We start from the raw sequence: 19,070 nt of genomic DNA, 5'->3' as shown, positions 1-19,070 counted from the left end.
TAAGCCCTATCCACCCACTCGCTTCACCTTTATACAACATGGAGCCTTGATGTAGTGTCATTCAGCCCCGGCAAAATGCAGCGACGCTCATTATTTCAGTTGTGTTTTGTCAGACGTTTCCAATTATTTCCAGTTGGTTAACTGTTTGTAAAAATGGAATCCTGACTGCAGAATAACAACTTTTTCTTCATGTTGTTCTTTGAGCCGCTTTTTTCCTAAACCTATGTTGGTAACCCAACGAAATAAAGTGATGTTGCCTACATGTACCTCCAACATAAACTGCCTTAAGCATAAGTTAACAAAAAAGTTCAACTATTTACTTAAACGACAGCATATATACAGTCATGCCGCTCTTTTCCTTGCCCGCAAGTGTACAGGTTGAGCATCTGCCTTTATTCCTTCATCTTTGACGTACCCCCTACGCCAATGCAACAGCTAACTGGCCACGCCGTGCGGTACCGTAAATTAAGAGGGTCAAACAATCAAAAACATGGGCTTAATGTACGCGAGCAAGCGGTTCAGTGCTACAAATATTGTTGTATGACAAGCGGTACAATAGCAAACACCTAAATCTTGCCTGCCAGCTACAAGTTGTGAAACACGATGTTTTCGCGGACGCTAGGTCACTTTTTAAGCGCACTTTCCAGTAGGATACTGTATACGAGGCCTGCACTAATTATTCAAACTTTACTTTTTCTCAGGAGGACACTTTCACGAGAAGTTCTTGAGAGTTGCCTGTCATCAAATTTGACTTTCCGCCAAAGAAACCTCAGCTTTATTTAAAGCATTCAACTATTAAGCAATTCAGGTTCACCGCACTTATACCACGACTTTGAGCTCCAGATGTACGCAACGGGGTCAAAACTCAGTCTCAGAAATTTATGCGTCACACAAACATGTTTCCGGAACGAAAAAAAGCTACAGAGAATGTTTACTATATTCGAATCGGAGTGAAAGCACGGATTTGTGCTACGTGGGAGAGGACAGTGAGCAGGCAGCATTGCCGCGGGACGGTGCAGATGGAAGTTGATGCCGACGATGATCTCCGATGCACAACTCAAGAGTGTGGTGCAGTTTAACACGAGTCGTGTTGGCTGCGGCGATAACCTAGTAGCTGTCCGACAGAACTGACTTCACTTAAATCTAGAGCACAGCGTAAGGCATTCCTGAAGTCTTTGGCATGATAGGGACGGCCAGCAAGGTCCACATGCAGAAAAACTGAGCTGAAAACCAGCTTACTAGGAGGTAGACGGGGCAGAACGGTACGATAAGTACTATTACTGGCGGCAGGTGCCGCAGCAGTATCTCGGCCTTGGTTCCATTTATCTATTTCAGTGGAGAACATCCAGAACATCATTGTAATAAATACCATGTTAAAAAAAAAACGGCGATAGCCTAGTGGTCGCGCTGAGCGGCCCTTAAAGCAGATCTGTTGGCGCTGCCGCTGGTTCGACTCTCAGTCATGAATATTTATTCAATTTATTTTCCTCTTATTCATGGTTTGACCTCTAACTCAGCTGAAGGTCAAATTTACACGGTCCGCGATTGAAGCCAGTGAAGTTTTGGCTTCAAAAACACACAGGATTCTGGTAGCGACGCAGACGCGAAAGCCCAACGCTTTAATCCAAATACCAATTCTTCGCACAGAACCTCCATATTTAAGCATCAATGTTAGCAGGGTTTCCACTCGGGGAGAAGAGCACAAAACGCATAAGAAATAGAAGAATGCAAGCAAAAAAGAACACATTGTCGGCGTAGGTTTCAGACTTATTTTTTCTGCCACCGTACACGCTCTTCAAACGAAAAACAATTGCTCGTAGATGCCTTCAGTCCTTTATAACTTGTAGGCTCTTCCCTTTGGCGCCGGAATTGGCAAGAGAGGTTTCTTATCACGCTGAAATTGCCAGTGCGGATACCCGTGATTACGGTTGTGAGGAAAACAACTTTCTGTGTCCTTTCCTCTTTTGCCACTGCGTCTCTACTGCTCCCTCTCAGTTTGACTGCGCTGACCATCTGATCTGTGCAACCAAAAGGAACCGCTTTCCAACCTGTTAGGCAGACATCATAAACATTTCTTTGCGTATACTTAAGCATGGAGAACATGTAGCGCTTGTGTCTAGCAAATGTGACACGTACACAAAACCGCCGAATCACATATAGGTTCGTTTAAAAAAAAAAGCATAGTGTTTTATTTTTCACACTGTACAATAACTAGTTCTTGCAATTTAAACTGTTAAAAGTATCGCTATTGAAGCATGGAGAACATGTAGCGCTCGTGTCTAGCAAATGTGACACGTACACAAAACCGCCGAATCACATATAGGTTCGTTTAAAAAAAAAAGCATAGTGTTTTATTTTTCACACTGTACAATAACTAGTTCTTGCAATTTAAACTGTTAAAAGTATCGCTATTGCCAGAGTAGTATCTATCCCATCATCGGCTATGCTACGCAGACTGCAGGGCAGAGGCCTCTCCCGTATGCCTCCAATTTACCCTATCCTGTGCCAGCTGCGGCCACCTTATCCCCTCACACTTCCTAATCTTACGCTCCCGCCTTATTTTCAGCCGCCGCCTCTTATGCTTGCCTTCTTTTTTAACGGAGACCGTTAGCGTTATGGACCATCCGTAATCTTGCATATGCGTTACAAGCCCTCATATCATCTTCATGATTTCGAATAGTATGCCATTAACTCGCCTTTGTTAAGTGACTTAATGCGCTCTCTTCCTCTCTCCTAACCTTATGCCTATCATTTTCATTTACATAGCTTGTTGCGTTATCCTTAATTTACGTTGAACCCTTTAGTATTCACCTTTGTGGTGAGTAGGGGAGTAGTGTAACCCACCGCGATTATACCAGATGTTTCAAATGTTTGAGGCGCATCCTGTAAAATGTAAAATGCATAACTAAATCCTAATATTTAACTTTATAACTAGCACCGAGAGGCGTCCGACTGCAATATGGATGTCCTAGCCGGCCGTTAGCAATATCCTAATCAGTTTTTATTGATTAAAACTAATTCACGAATGAAGTAATTCATCTGTTGAATAAATTAGCGAATGTGTGAAATAATTCACTAAATAAACTAGTTAATAATCTCGGACAATTAATTCATTACCCAAACAATCGTTTTGATCATTGTTTATTTAATTATTTCAATAATTGATTCATTAGATTAAATTGTCACAGAATTTGGGAAGTATCCGACCAGTTTAACGAGTTATTTCGTGTGCGCATGCGTGCACTTAAGCTCAAGCACGCGGTCCGATTTTGTGAGAGACTTCGCAAAACACTCCCCTTCGCCCCCCCCCCCTCCCCCCTCTACACGTGCCCCCTACTCCGTCACCTTCAGAAGCACTCTCACCTGTGGAGTCCCATTAGATCAACTGCGAGCTCCCTGAGTCTTACACAACTTCTGAGATCACCGTTTGGTACTAGTTCCAAGACGCTTCCAGTATAGCTTCGAAACCACCCACGGATGCTGCCAGAAGGTGACCGGACACAACCCGCAAACACGTTATTTACGCTCGTTAAAATGCCCTACGCAACCGACGTACGCGCTGGGAAGGTCACCGTGACTGTGATTAAGTGTGTTATCGGTTGTCTGAACGATTAGGGATTCTAGATGCAGACGGCGGCAAAGATACTTTTCTGTTTTTAAAATGTGCGTGGTACTGTAATCTATGTTATGCTTCATGATTTCATAATGTTCGGCCAGTGCAATAGACAAAACTTTCACGTTGTTGACATAATTCCGGCGTTGTTTCAGCCTCTACACCAAGTTTTACTTTTGCCCACGTACGCATGATCATAGTCCCCGCATGGAATGCTGTTCATTATGCCATGGAATTTTTTTCTTTTGCCAGGCTGTCTTTCACGTTTACAAGGGCTTGCCGTAACTTTTTCGCCGGCACGTGTGACACCTGTTCCAGGCTTATTCCGGCACATAGGATACAGTTGTGCGTTTTTTTGTTTTTGTTTTCTTTTTATCGGCAGTACCACTGTTATACCGCCGCGGGCGCGACAGTTGACGTCGTACGGCGCAGATGAAAGGCAAAGGGTAGCCGCTTTCTGAGAGGTCTTTGAGACTATTTTGCAGCCAGCTTGCATGTCTTCTTGCCCTGTGCAAATGCGGTCTGCTCGATTAAAAAGCGAGGCAAACGGTGATCTCTTGTTCGAGACTGGATGAAGGAAATTAAAATGAAGATAGCATCCAGTATGATTAGTCTTCGCCGCGGTCGAACAGTGTTCCTGCCGTCTAAAATTGCGCTCCTCTGCCCTGTGTTCCCGGAATCAGCGTATTCTTGGCTCACATATTGCGATCTTATGACGTTGAGGTGTCACACGTGCCGGAGAAAAAATTACGGCAAGCCCTTGTAAACGTGAAAGGCAGCGGCGAAAAGAAAAAATTCCTCTCCAGCAGCGAGTCGCTGCTGGGTAAGTACCGACGCTACCTTGCATCAATTGTTCTGCTATTCGTATAATTCGTTGCATCACTCCGAAAATACGACACTTTATCACACCGATAATTGGCTTGAGCAGGGTGTACAGTTAAATCCGGATTAACATCCAGTTGGTGCGACACGGCTCTTCGACGTCGTATAATGCTCCAAAGGTCGCCATGTAGCTGTGCGCGGAATTATGAGTTAAGAGGGCTATTTGTCACCTGAACTAGTTGGTGGTACGCTTCTTGTGATGAGTGCGAAGCCGAGCACATCTTTAGACAGGTAGCAAGAGTACGACACAACATTACCTGGTCTTTTTACCCTTTGTGACGTTCTTTTCAAGAGCCTTTTCTATAAAAAGTGTCAGCATTATTGCTTATTCAGAATGGATGGAGTTGCATGACATAAAGACGCGTAATGTTACCGCTGGCGGCTGCATTTCATGCGCCCTGGCGTGAATACTGGATTCCTGCAAAGAATAAGTTTCGAAGCCGGAGTGAATGCGTGCATATTTTATTGACTTTCCGAGTGTGCTCAACCTGCAAATTTCCTCCCTTCTGGGCCTGCTCACGTAGTAGCCGGGATTCTACCGGACACCAGCTCTCCGCAGGATTCTTTGTCGTAGGCTTTCACGCCATCATCGCAGTTGTCTTGGTATTGGTCAATACAGTTTTGGGGGATCTTGTCCTTTACCTCAGTTGTGACCCACATGACGCATTCTGCGGATGAACCAAAACATAATTATGAGATTAAAAACTAGCTAACGTTAGCAACAGAACGCTTTGTGATGAACTGAACACTGCACAGCAGCATTTACATTTTTTTGTGCAGTCAACATGCTGTTCAAAAAAAAAAAAGAAAAGGAAGCAAACAGGTTTTTCTGTGGCTGTGAGTGCTAATATTTTTGACACCCACCACTAGTAATAGAATATGAAAGCGAGTGTAGTCGTTTCGCTGTAAGGCACGTGTTCAATGTCGTTTAAGGCTAGCTACCGAAATTCTGAGCATACGACATGTCAGCGTTACAAACCTTGAACACTTGAGTCAAAGTGTTCGAAGATACTTTTAAAACGCTTGTCTCCGTCGCGTGTTTATCTGAAGGGCAGAAAAATACGCAACCTTAAGTCCAGCTCATCACTTACCTTCACGGTCTTCGAAAGGAAATTCCATTACGACGCAGTCTTTGTAGTTCGTGTACATGAAATGGCCTGGTATTGTATGTTCAAAATCTACGGAGAAATTATAAGGCAAATTGGAATAAAATAATTTATATTAACACGCTAAAGCTTCATTATGCTATGAATCGCTAGTTTTTGCAATCTTCCAAAGTATACGGAATGGTGTTTTTTAAAGCGCGAATTCCTGCGGATGTTTCAGACCTATTCGCAAATATGTCTGATGATATTTCTTCAATGCGCAGATCAACACGCAAAGAAAAAATAACCATCACATGCCTGTCACTGAATGCGTAAACGACTCAAGCGACTATTGAAGTTTCTAGTTTGGCGCCAAGTTTATCTTTGGGTCTCTCTTACTCCGTAAACACTGATTTCTACGATGTTTGCAACCCAGTCAGACCTAATAGAAATCACATTACGTCAAGTTTCGAACGGAAAAACTACCTTCTTGAAAACGTACGCTTCCCAGCGTCAGCTGCTTGAGTCGTCTAATGGAACGTAGCCGGTATAAGAGGAATGGTCTAAACCTGTATTACCCAGCTCCGTCAAATGTATGGCTTCACTTCAGGGTAACTTAGCAGAGTGCTTGCTATAATCTAGCTTTCAAAACAGATGTGCCGACCTCAGGCTTCATGGCCACCGTTACATAAAACACCACCCAATAGCAACGCACCCTAGGTCCCACTTTTCTCATTCATGCGGCAGCTTTGCCGTCACAGGATATGCAGTGGTGACTTAGAAGCTTGAATAACTAGTTAATAAGAAGCAAAGAAAAACACCGTCGTGTAAGCATTGTCTTGCTGCTCTCCTAGCTTTTTTTTATGAAAATAGTAAATCATATAAAACTTTGCGGCCATGCTCCTTGTCAGTGCACGTGACTACTGCTGCAACGCATTGGGCGCTGTGATCCGCGTATGTTAGTGTCCGCGCACTCTTCCTGCGGTAAGAACCACCGTGTTGCACCGCTGGACGCCCGGCACTTCCCGAGCAAGTGTTCCTTGATCTAGCGTCTCCACCTGGCTGTCGTTTCCACTCAGTCCCACCGCCGCTTGGGGCCATGCCTCACACGTTGCATCCCTCCTCCTTTCCACTCTCTCCCTGCTTTCTACTTTCCTTGTCACCATCGACAAGACAGCCAGCCCCTCATACACCCTTCGTCACGTTAGCACAAGTCACCATCGGCCAAAGGGCCCGCCCCTTATACAGCCTTCGTGACGTCAGCACAGGTCCCAATCGGCCAAACTGCCAGCCCCTTATACAGCCTTCGTGACGTATAAGGGGCAAAGTTTCGTTCTGGCGCCCCCTGCTACGCTTTACTTCTTTTCGAATACACTCCGCTACCCTTACGAACCAGCGATTATCTTGCATTCACATTACGTGCCTTGTACAAGCACATTTCTTTCTCTTCATTTCGACTGGGTGTTATTAACTCGTGTTTATTCCCTCACCCACCCTGCCCGCTTCCGGTCTCTTAACGTCACACGTGTCCTTTTTCTTTCCGTATATGGCTTTCTTGTGCTTAACTTAGCTGAAACCGTTTTCGATTTTGTTTATTATTGGCCTTTCCTTCGGTCCCTGCTACTGCCACGCGCACTATTACGGCGTTAGCTCTTTATAGGAGGCCACCCTGAGTCGCACTGTAATTCAAGCCCATCTTTGAGTTCTCAGCGCGACAAGCGCGGCTAGTTGGTATTTCATTTTTTGAGACGCAGTAGAAATGCGCTGAGCATAAAAACAACAAGACGATACAAGATTGAACGAACAGCAACTATCAATTGAATTTTGATATGCGAAATGGGACATATAAAGGAAAAGGGAAGCCATCAAGGAGCATGCGCAAGATCCCTATCTTGTGTAATCGGCATGACCTGTCTTCGAAGAAAAGCCATCTCCCTGGCCGATAGCAGTATTGAAGGCGTGCTGACGAAATCTTTGCTGCAATTAGCTATAAGAAAAGCCTCAATTATCTATCTGCTGATTCTCTCTGAGCGCGTGTCTAGAACGCGCTTTTGTCCAGACGTGGTTTCCTTTTTTCTTTTGCAAGGATCACAAACTTTGCAGTGATTTGCAAGGGTGCCTGGGCCGCTAATGCATTCCAGGTTTCTCGAGTGCTCCTGCAATCTAACGTTCTAACAACGGCCAGTCTGGACAATATAGCTGGGAACACTCGCGACCGCAATGCTAATGATAACATCCGCTGTGGCAGCGCACAAACGTTTCCTTGTGTTGTTGGGCACACGAACTTGCCAAGCCGTGGCAAGTTAAACCAAGAGTCATGCCAGCGTAAAAGATTATGAGAAAAAAAAAGAACCAACTTGATTTATCACCATTCAGAACTGCCATTAATTTTCTATTTACCGTCATTCACAGTGGACACAGTGGTATCAGGTGTCGGCCCCGGCTGTATGTGGTAAGTTATGTTTCGCCTGCAGTGAGAACAAAAAAGTATTAGCAAGTACTCCCGCCCCCCCCCCCCCCCCCCATTTATTTCCGCCCATTTCCTTGTCGCAGCGTTATATTAGTTAAAATTCCAAGTGCACAGATCAATAGACACAGTTTCAAACACATCCAATTATATGCCAGCACACTCCAAAGAATAATGCTTCCTCAAAAAGAGTAAACAGGCTGCTGTACTCTAGCAACTGTGTACTCCGTCTTAATTGTCTAAAGAGTGAAATAGTCCATTCAGTAGTAAGTACAACATCCTGCTCCCTTCCTATGTGCGCAAAGCAGTTACGGGATTGTTCTGCTTTCTTTGTTTCGGTAATAATGAAGAACTGTATGGTCTCAAGACACTGGCGTCGCTAATTCTGCGGAATTTAAATGAAGAGATCTGAGCTGCAGTGAAAAGTGATGTACCTGTGCGAAGGCTCTCAATACGCATCATTCAGGAAAAGCATGCATTCGAGTGCGTTTGCTACAGAGAAGGCTCCCTCCTACCTTCGCATGTTCTGACAACCAATTACAGCTGTATCATAAATTTAAAGCATTCTATGCTATTCTGGGAAACTATTCACGTTTTCTTAAACATATGGTCCAAAGCAGCGACTTTCAAGAAAAAGGGTATCGTACGAACAACTGTCGCTTTGGCTCAAGAAAAACACGTGCTGCTAAACACTCGTGAGTGTGCACAATTGGCTGTGAAACATTACTCTAATTACTTGGTTTTGCAGTTATAGCAACGTTTAAATGTCCGACATGCAGTGCAGCTACACTAGCTTTTTAGAGCATTTACATATGAAATAAGGCGCCGGTGGTCTGAATACTTGAAAAGCAAACATTGAACAAACAATACTTCGAGACCACACTTCCGAACGAAGAAGCGAAGCAATTTTGTTTTGTTCTTTCAATTTACTGGCACTGACAGACTTCAGAAAACTGTGCAAACGGCTGCAACAAGGCACACTATGAAATGAACAGGTATCATTTCATTGCGAACAATGCATTTTCCAATCGGCGATCACGGGTCAGAACTGCGGCGAGGGAATTGGCCACGGTGCTGCTATCCTCAGTCGGTTTTGAGTATTTTCTTGTGATTGTGAAACTGCCACAATAGCAGCAGCAGTATTTGTCAAGGTTACGCAGTATTATCATTGTTTAACGAAAGCGTATACGTAGCTACTTCAAACGATGACAGGATATACTTTTCAGAAGCCGCGGTTGTTCGGCTTTGGCTCAGTCTTTTCTAACAGCAGTTTGTTCGGATCTCACGCAACGCTACAACAACTCATGGTATTTATCAGTGCACATTTGTTCGAATAAACCATACCCACGTGTCTCTAGGGGAATTCTCCAGAAGTTATCTACTCTATTGAAGCATAAAATCAGCCCTAAGCTTCTTTATAAATTAATTTGAAAGGTTGAATTTTAACTTACGGTATATGCCCATTCAGGCCTTTCAGAAAAAAAACGTAAGTTGCTCGCGGAGGCTCCAAGCTGAATTCTGTCCGCACCGTAGTCAGGCAGTCGAGGTCTCCATCGCGGTCGACGTCAAAGACAGCTAGTAAGTATTCAAAGTGCTCGAAGACCTGCAACACAAAAGTGTGCTGGTAGAGTACCTGTCTACCAAGGACTGTTTAATTCACCTGACTTTTCCAACCGGCTTCATTTCGGCGTGAACAGACACTCAAACGCAACGCCCTACTTAGAGCTTAGTATGCGAGTGCGGCCTACTAAGCCGTAATTGTACTTTTTGTTTGAAAAAATTGAGGAAAAAATGGCAGAAACAAGAGAAAAACATGGCAGCAAACCAGAAGCCAAGAATGCAGACAAAAAAACTACAGAGAGTATTTACTACATTCGAATCAGTGCGAAAGGTTTGGTTTGGTTTAGTTTATGGGGTTTAACGTCCCAAAGCGACTCAGGCTATGAGAGACGCCGTACTGGGCTCCGGAAATCTCGACTACCTGGGGTTCTTTAACGTGCACTGATATCGCACAGTACACGGGTCCCTAGAATTTCGCCTCCATCGAAATTCGACCGCCGCGGCCGGGATCGAACCCGCGCCTTTCGGGTCAGCAGCCGAGCACCATAACCACTGAGCCACCGCGGCGGCTCAGTGCGAAAGGACGGATTTTGGCTACGTAGAAGACGACGGCAGTGCCGCGGGACGGAGCGCTTGTGCTAGGTGAAAGGACAACGGAACAAACGGATGATCTTGCTTGGGATTGGTGTCCATCGCATTATTGCTTACGAATTAAAAAGGGTACTCCTTCAGCCCTCCTTTCTACTAATTGCTTATTAATTTCTTCTTTCTTTCTTGGCGTCTTCTTTGTCGTCATCTTCTTTAAACGCCGCGAAATCGGTCACTCCCTGCTTTACGTTAATAGATCGATGAGAGTCCTCATACGATTCCTGGCGCAGTGGTGCGGCCGTTAGGCGACGCGCCACTGTCCTGTGATGGCAGGTGCTGCCATCTGTGGGGCTTGTGCGACCCTGGTTCTTCTTTACGCATAACCTCTACAGACCAATCCTCAATTTAACTGCCACAGTTGGCAGTTTCCTCACAATCCGGTGCCCAGGGATCACACTCCTGGAGCTTCGCCTACGGCTTCGCTTCTTCCGCGACATGCCCCTCTAAAGCCCGGGATACGACGTTTTTTTTCGACGGTATTCGCAAGGCAGAAAACGTCGCTGGGGTACGACGCCCAGCTGGAGATACACAGAGTGTGGAAGCGGCGGCGCCCCACCGCGTATTCCTCGATGCGAAAGCAAACGTGATCAACACGTGGAAAACACCACTTTGCAAGGAGGTTTGTGAGAGCTGCGACGCTGACCCTTCTGTTAAAATCACGAAGGTGTTCACTTCGACACCATTGCACGAATTTTAGCACGCGTGCGTAAGCATCTATAAAAATTTGCGTGCTCGAATGCATGCCGTCCCGTACCTTTCGACGCTCGCTCATCCGCGGACACTATCGGCTGCGGTTTTCTTGTACACATTGGTTTCAGGAAGGAAACGCAGGCATTCCACTCCAAGATTCGACCGTGTTCTCCAAAAAAAGCGACATTTCATGTTTGATGATGCGTTTATTTTCCCGGCAATAGCATTTCCGTGCCAAATAGATCGTCGTCTATGGCGGCCATATTGGCGGCGGCAGGCAGAGGAGGCCAAACCGGAAGAGCGGGCTCTCTGCGCTGCTATTGACTCTCTTCAGCCGCCGCTTCCGGCCTCACCGGACGCCGCGCGTCAATATCTGGCGGGTCCAGATCGGTGACGGCCGGCGTTTTTCTCGATGCCGGGCGTCGAGTGCGTGGTGGGTGGTGAAAACATTTATTTAATCATAGGGAGAGGTGTTGGGGGTCGTGACCTGAAGGGTCACGCCCTTACAACCACTAGGTGGGATGCCTAGTCAGACACACCATTGGCGTTTGCCGCAGCCCGGGCGCTCTGCGTTAAGGCCCTTTGGGCCTCGAGGGTGCAGCAACCGGACAGGGTCACCTCCCAGTCCTCTTAGGTGGGGTTCGGGATAGGCGGTAGGAATGGGTTCTGCTGGCAGGCCCACACCATGTGCTAGGTATCAGACACCTCCCCACAGTGTGAGCACCGCCCGCCGAATTTAAGATCGAAATGCTGTAGAATTGCTGGGCACAGCATCGTGTTGGTGAGCAGGCGCAGGAGTACCCGCTCGTTGACCTTCCCCAGCCCTTTGCACGGGGTGGGAAGAGATTGGTGCGTGGATTTGTAATAATCGGGTATTTCCTTAAAAGTGTAAATCGGATTGAAATCGAAGTCCTGGTCGGCGTCGGGTCCCGTGGAAAATGCCCGGAGAGAGAGCGCGCGGGCGGCGGCGTCGGCTGCCTCATTTCCGTGGACGCCTTGGTGACCTGGAGCCCAAAGGATAGATCGGTGCGCGGGATCCGAGTCTCGGCTACAATTTTGGTAAATGCGATAAGCTAGGGGAGTAACCCACCCTTGCGTGACGTTTCGACAAGCCCCTCGCGAGTCGGTGATTATGTATTTGGAGGAGGTGTCAGAGGCTGCCAAAGCGATGGCAACCTTTTCTGCGTGAATTGCTGAGTGGGCCTTGAAAGTAAGGGCGTCTACTGTTTTACCCTCGTGGACGACCGCGGCCGTGTACCATTCCTGGGGTCCGGGCCGGACGCGTCCACGTAGAAGACTCCTGATTTGCTGCGAAAATGGCGGTCCAAGGCTTCCGCCCGCGCCAGGCGCCTGCCATTATGATCCTCTTTGAACATATTGGTGGGGAGAGGCCGCACGTGGAGGGCGCGTCTCCAGTGTACGGGAAGGCGGCATCTCTCCTCTGTGAATTGAGTGTGCTGGATGTGGAGTCGGACTAAAAGGCGGCGACCCGACCCTGTCTTTGTGAGACGAGTGTATTGGTTGTTGAGGTGGGCCTCCCGAAGCTCCCTAAAAGTTTTCCCCATCCCCAGTGCCATAAGGCGGCTTGCAGAGGTAGAAACCGGGAGGTCCAGCGCTCGTTTCATGATTTTGCGGAGGATGACCTCCAGGGCATCCTCCTCCTGTTTCCGCAGGTGGAGGTAGGGAGTCGAATGCAAGATTCGACTGGTCACGAATGCGTTCGCCAGCCGCAAGGCGTCTTTGCATCGTAACCCACCGCGCTTGTTGGAAACCCGGCGGACCATGCGGCCCACCTGGTCCCCCACCTGCCGGAGCTTGGCGAGTGTTGTGTCGCAGCGTCGCTGGTTTTGTGTGAAGAGTCCAAGGACTCTGATTTCCTTGGATTCGCGAATGGGACCGCTTTGCAACGAGAGATTGATTTGGGTCGAGCATGTGCGCGAGGGACGTAAATGCACGAATTCCGATTTCTGCGGGGAGCATTGCAGACCACAGTCTCGAGCATAGCGGTCCACTATGCTGGCGGCCGTTTGCAGGCTGGTCTCCATATCCCCCAGGCGTCCTTGCGTAGCCCAGATGGTGATGTCGTCGGCGTTCAGCGCGTGCTGGACCCATTCGACCGCACCCAGCAGGGCGGGTAGACGCATCATGGCAATGTTGAATAGCAGAGGGGACAGCACCGCGCCTTGTCGAGTCCCCCTCGTGCCGAGTAGGAAAGGTCCGTGCTCTTCGTCCTGTATTCGGATGTAGGACAGTCTGTCTGTGAGAAATTGTTTAACGTAATTGAAGGTATTGGTGCGAAGTGAGTTTGACTCAAATGTGTGAGTATGACCTCGTGAGTTTGCCGTCCGGTGAAAATCGCCGACTTGCCGCCGCAAAAACGATCCTTGTATTCCGGCCTTAATGCTCACCATTACGACAGCACCCAGCAGGGCGGGTAGGCGCATCATGGCAATGTTGAATAGCAGAGGGGACAGCACCGCGCCTTGTCGAGTCCCCCTCGTGCCGAGCAGGAAAGGTCCGTGCTCTTCGTCCTGTATTCGGATGTAGGACAGTCTGTCTGTGAGAAATTGTTTAACGTAATTGAAGGTATTGGTGCCGAAGTGAGTTTGACTCAAATGTGTGAGTATGACCTCGTGAGTTTGCCGTCCGGTGAAAATCGCCGACTTGCCGCCGCAAAAGCGATCCTTGTATTCCGGCCTTAATGCTCACCATTAAAAAATAAATTTGAGCTCTGATGCGACCCACATTACAATTTTAAAGTTATTCAAGGTCTTTTGAATACTAGTGCTAGTGGTAGTGAATAGCAGCGCGATTACTAGTGCTTTCTGATCTTCAAGAAGTCGGGAGATACTCTCGGAATTACATTGGTAGCCGAGCACGCGGGACCTCCATAAACAGAAGTACAACGTCCTGCGTAAGCCCGTCACCATTGCCTATCGCTAAGTATCGAATAACGCGTGGATCGAACAGTAACTCTCTTTTGGTGTTCTATGAACAACATTCCAAAAATATACGCCCTTCCAGCGTTGCAAAGAAACGTGATCAGTTGTTTCGAGTTGACCACAAATTAGACGTATGGTTTTCCACGGCATGTAAAAAAAACAGTTGTTCTGAAATGTTTTCACTGAGAACTTTAGTTCTAGTGAAAAGGGAACCAACAATCAGTGAAACCGAGGAAATCATAGGGGAATTCTTCTATTGATTTTCTGTTTTGTAGTGATGATAAATGCGAAATTAGTAGTGTAGCCATTTTCTTTTACCGGAAAGGTAGCTGATTTGAATGTTGATGATGATGATGAAAACTTTATTTGTAACAAGGGAGTTTTAGACACGTCGGTCCTTGGGCCCCCGCACGGCCTCACTGCACTCAAACGTTCATGTCCAGGAGGCTCATGACGCTGGCAGCCCGGCCGGTGGCGATGGCTTGCTTGGCCGGGTCCTCGGAGCGCAGTAGGGTCTCCCAAGCCTCCCAAGTGGTAAGATGCTCCAGGCCCCGCGGGGGAGGATCCGCCGGGCAGAGGAAAAGAATATGGTCGAGAGTGGCTTTGGGGTGGTGGCAGAGGGTACAGGAAGGGTTCGTGTGGACTGGGTGATATCGCGAGCGTATATAAGGGGAGGGCAAAGTGCGTGTTTGGAGCCGCCTCCAAAGTGTCTGATGGTAATTGTCGAGGGAAGGATGAGGTGGGGGGTAGAATAAAAACAACCCCATGCCTCCGGCGAGATCCGAGTCTACGACCTGCCCGTGCTCTACCAACTGAGCTTGGATGGCAGCTTTGAAATCTCTTCTCGGGGTATTTATGTTTCAGGTAACCTAACTTTGAGAATGTTCATCACTGCCACTCTGGAACCACAACGACAAACGTACGAACGTCCTGTTATACCGCAAGTGTCACGCAGAACTTGATCGAACGGTGAGGGATAAAGCTGTGCGAGAACCCTCTTGTGCATCCTAAGGCATCAGGACTGCCAGAACTGAGTCCCTCTTTAAGCTTTTGAGTGGACAAAGACAAGAAACTTGCGGGCTCGAGAAGATGCAGATATGAAGAAGGCCAGGACATTGAAACCGAAGAAAACAAAAAGGGATGATTGTTTATAGCTCATTTCTAGAGGTGCTTCTCTGATTTCCGCCGCGCCACATGCCACTTTTCACCTGCCGCCTGCCTTCTATCGCAGGTGTGTCGCCATACACTTACCCTTCTATTGTAACCCTCCTCCTCCTTCCAACGAAAGTACCGTTCGGCTGGCTCCCGTGGCAACCGCCCACGGGTTTCTCCTTCTTACACTCTCACCATACCCTCCTCCTTCCACAGTAACCCACTACCGGTTGAAGATTACTCCGCTCGCTCCGCACCCTACCCCTTCAGAGGTAACCACCTTACGGCACACCTCGCTGTAACCAACCACTGGTTGCCCATTCTCACCTTCTCGCCATACCCTCCTCATTACAGCGCCACAATCCTTCGGCTGGTTCCCTTGGCAACCAGTTGCACCTTCTTACGCTCTCCTCATACACTCCTGTTTCCTTCCACGGTGATCACCTTCCGGACTGTTTCGTGACCAACCACCCATCAGTTACGCATTCCCCTTCACTCCTCATACAACCCTCCGAGTGGTTCCCATGGCAACGCACCCACCATGGCGACTACTCCGACTACTACCATTAGGACGACGACGCGAAACCCAGGAACAAGCCTTTAACAGCTGTCGCTATAAAGCAGCGCATGCTTATGAAACATTATTTCCTGTCACACCACAGCTAATGCTCAAAACTTCGTGTTACGCGCTTGTAACCGTCCTGCGATTTATTATACGTCATTTGGGTAAATGGGAAATTAGTAGAGTAATCATTTCTTATCGCACGTGACATGCGGAGGTAGAGCGTTCGGATGCCCCCGACAGAATGTGGCTCTGTCTTTAACGCGATAGCTCTAAGGAGCTCGTGTTGCAGAGAATCCGGAGTCGCCGTCGGTGTCGTCGCCCGTGAGCTAAAAATATGCGAAAAACCTCCAGAGAAACAACATAGAAGGCAGATGGGCCACCTAGATAACGAGATCTTGCGGCGTCATCACAACCTGCCCACCTGATTGCGAACACACTGCCCACCGTGGTAGGTGGAAAATAATATTGGTCGCTCGGGAAGAGCAACCTGGGTCGCACAGGTCCCACCGGTGGCAGCACCTGCCATCCCAGGGCAGTGGAGCATCGCTTAACCGCTGCACCACTGCGATAGTGGTGGCGCCAGGACTTTAAGTGTTCTATAAATGCTGACAATGACCAAATCTGCATATTTGAATTAACCCGTTACGCTAGCTCGTCATACCCTTAAGACTGAGCTTAAGTTTCCCTCCAGTTTTTTTTTTCTGCTTGCTAATCAGTTACCTTTCAGGTAAAAAATGGCTACACTGATCCGCAGCTTTTGATTAACTGCCAGATTTTACATGCTCAATGATTGCCTGTCAAACAACTTTATTTACTACCATCATGCGCCTCAGACTTGACCTTATGTCCTTGCTTATTGTGTGTTCTTCATTTATTGTAGTTTTGTTAATTTATCATTTACCGCGCTAATGCCTAATCATCGCACATAAATTACTTAACATTTCATGAGAGCATTTCTGGCGTGTGGATCGCATTGAATTTATTTCGTAGTGTGTTTGTAGCTGGATTTTGTGTGCGCATTATGTCGCCAGTTTCCAAGCGTCTTCCTTCTCTTATGTGAACAGGAGTCGCCACCTATGCACTCGGTCGCCAATCTCTCCTTTAGTATTCATGTCAATAAAAAAGATCTATTTTGAAAGGGTTTTTTTTTTGAGAACGAGTCATAACATAGAAAATTTATCAGAGAATAAACGTTATTGTCATCGTTAATATTCGAAACATATCTGTGCGCCGCAAATGAGACAGTTTCGGTCAACTATACAGGGATGCACAATGCTATTCGTGCGACAGGCAGCCACTACTTTGCATACAATGAATACGACCCTCGAAAATAATGTATCTTCCAGCATGACAGAGGGGGGCCTAGAAATATTAGCAGAGTAATCAACCTAGAAACACATGTCACGCAATTCATTCGTTAAAAGCAGGCAGAGGGCACTGCCCACACGTGCGAAACGATATACCCCCTCCCCCCCCCCCCTCCCTGCGCCCTGCGAGGGGCAGAGGGCGCAAAGATGACGTCACATACGGCGGAGCTACGTTTCCAGCAAAGAAACGGCTGTTTCAAGGAAGAAAACGGATGCCGTCTAAGGTGAAGCTCACGAAGCACTCTTTGGAGGCATTGCATCAAGCACGGCAGCATGGAAGTGAAGGCAGCGGACATCTCAAATTTCGGCAACAATGACGTCACCATGAGTTTCCTCACACATATCCAAAGCAGTGCGGAGAACTATAAGCATCGTTGTGGTTTTAATCGCCGATTACGTCACCACTTTAAACGCCATCGCAAAACTACTTTGCATGTTTTACATAGAACCTTCATAGAGTCAAATTTTTGAGTAATCTCGAATTCTCAAAAAAAAAAATAATTTCATCTTATCGTTAAAAGGCAACTGCACCACTTTATGAGTATTTCGCAATATTCAAGGATTCGAATCTATATAGCGTGAAGGTAAAGCGTGCCAAGAGTTTTTGCACTAGCGTTTAAAATAGTGACGTAATCGACGATTAAATTTTGCGCTTCTCCACAAACCAAAAGAGGAATGCGGGGAAACTCAGCATGATGTCACGGAAGGTATGATTTCGAATTACCACTGCCGTCAGCCACACCCTGCCGTGCCTCGTTGGATCCTGCGAAACTGCGTTCAGCGGGCTGTGCCTTCGATTGCGTTGTTTTTTTTTTTTTTTTAACCAGGCGTTTGTGCGTTGGAAATGTACCGATACCTTCGATGACGCTATCATTGCCCCCCACTTGGCGCTGTGCGCTGCGGAGAAGCTTGAAGGCTGCCGCTATTTAAATCGGCGATTACGTCACCATTTCAAACGCTAGCCCAAAAGGACTTTGCATGCTTTACTTTCAAGTTTCACACATTCGACCCTCTTAAGCTCATCGATTCCTAAAACCTCTGCAGTTGCCCTATAACGTCGTTTTCATATGTGATCACAATCACCAGAGGTAGAGTATCCCATTAAAACAGAATTTTAAATGCAGAAATACCGATGTAATGTGAGCTACTCATGTCCAACCCTCTTCGACAAAAATTTTGGATATTGAAAAACTGCAAGATACTATTACAGAAATATTGAAGGTAATGGTCCATTCTTCCGACATGTAGCAAAATCTTTTGTTTATAGTTTTTCTATCGCTGGCATCAAGCAGTTAAGATTCCCACAGAAAAGCAATGGGAAACGCGTTTGACGACAGCAAAAACGTTAGCAGGAAAAAAATTCAAGCCTGACGACGGGAGATCTCCAGATATAATCATTGTTATAGTGAAATCTTACAATATATGAAAAAAATTATACTCATGAATCCTTTCCAGTTCAAAAATGCTTTTGTCCAGAATTGTTGCGTATGACTGACATTACGCGATTGTTCCAATTCGCCCACTTATAAACCTTGTTACGGTCCCACCCTCTTTTTTTATATACTCCAAGAAGTTTGGGATTGTGGCAAAATTAGTTTGCAGTTTTAGTTGCCGTATAGTTCACAGCGAGCACACCAGGATGCTGGTTGCAGTGCACTTACCTTGAAAGCATCCGGGACATCATGCTTCAATTGGTGTCTCGCTTTGCAGGAGGCAAGCGGGAAAGCTAGTAAGAAGCTAAGTAACGTAAACAGAGTATGAGTGAGTGGACCCGACAGTACCATCTTACCACTGGGCAAGAATTTGTGCTGTATACCCCGCACGTTTACAACTTGCAATAGGGTAAAATGCCACGTACGCCCGCCACCTATAAGTAGCATGCAGGGTAATAGCAGGTTCGACGTTTTAATTTGTCTTTCGTCTTATCTCTTTCTGCTCTTCTCGAATCCCCACTCCCTATAATGCAGCTGTCAATCTACATAGCTGCGAAGCTGTTTAAATATGCGGTATGAAACTGTGTGTAATACATGCTTTTTTTTTTTTTTTTTTGGGGGGGGGGGGGGGGGGGGGGGTTGTTACTCATAGAGCAGGAAACAGCA

General features: G+C 46.9%; 2 protein-coding genes across 2 annotated transcripts; both read right to left on the bottom strand.

Moving 5' to 3' along the window:
* Positions 1-5,011: 5,011 nt before the first annotated feature.
* On the bottom strand, positions 5,012-5,644 carry LOC149343011 (uncharacterized). The gene is made up of 2 exons (XM_089546867.1): positions 5,587-5,644; positions 5,012-5,163 (listed from the first exon to the last, which is right to left on the bottom strand). Exons 1-2 carry the CDS (start codon positions 5,642-5,644, stop codon positions 5,012-5,014), a joined length of 210 nt encoding a protein of 69 aa, XP_089402993.1.
* Positions 5,645-7,972: 2,328 nt separating this feature from the next.
* LOC149343010 (uncharacterized) lies at positions 7,973-18,755 on the bottom strand. The gene is made up of 3 exons (XM_089546866.1): positions 18,633-18,755; positions 9,499-9,650; positions 7,973-8,048 (listed from the first exon to the last, which is right to left on the bottom strand). Exons 1-3 carry the CDS (start codon positions 18,753-18,755, stop codon positions 7,973-7,975), a joined length of 351 nt encoding a protein of 116 aa, XP_089402992.1.
* Between the last annotated feature and the right edge of the window lie 315 nt (positions 18,756-19,070).

This window comes from Amblyomma mixtum, chromosome 5 (assembly GCF_055824585.1).
Source record: "Amblyomma mixtum isolate Tamu chromosome 5, ASM5582458v1, whole genome shotgun sequence".
NCBI classification, from domain to species: domain Eukaryota; kingdom Metazoa; phylum Arthropoda; class Arachnida; order Ixodida; family Ixodidae; genus Amblyomma; species Amblyomma mixtum.
Note: the sequence above shows the minus strand (reverse complement) of the source record. Positions and strands in the feature narration are given on the sequence as shown.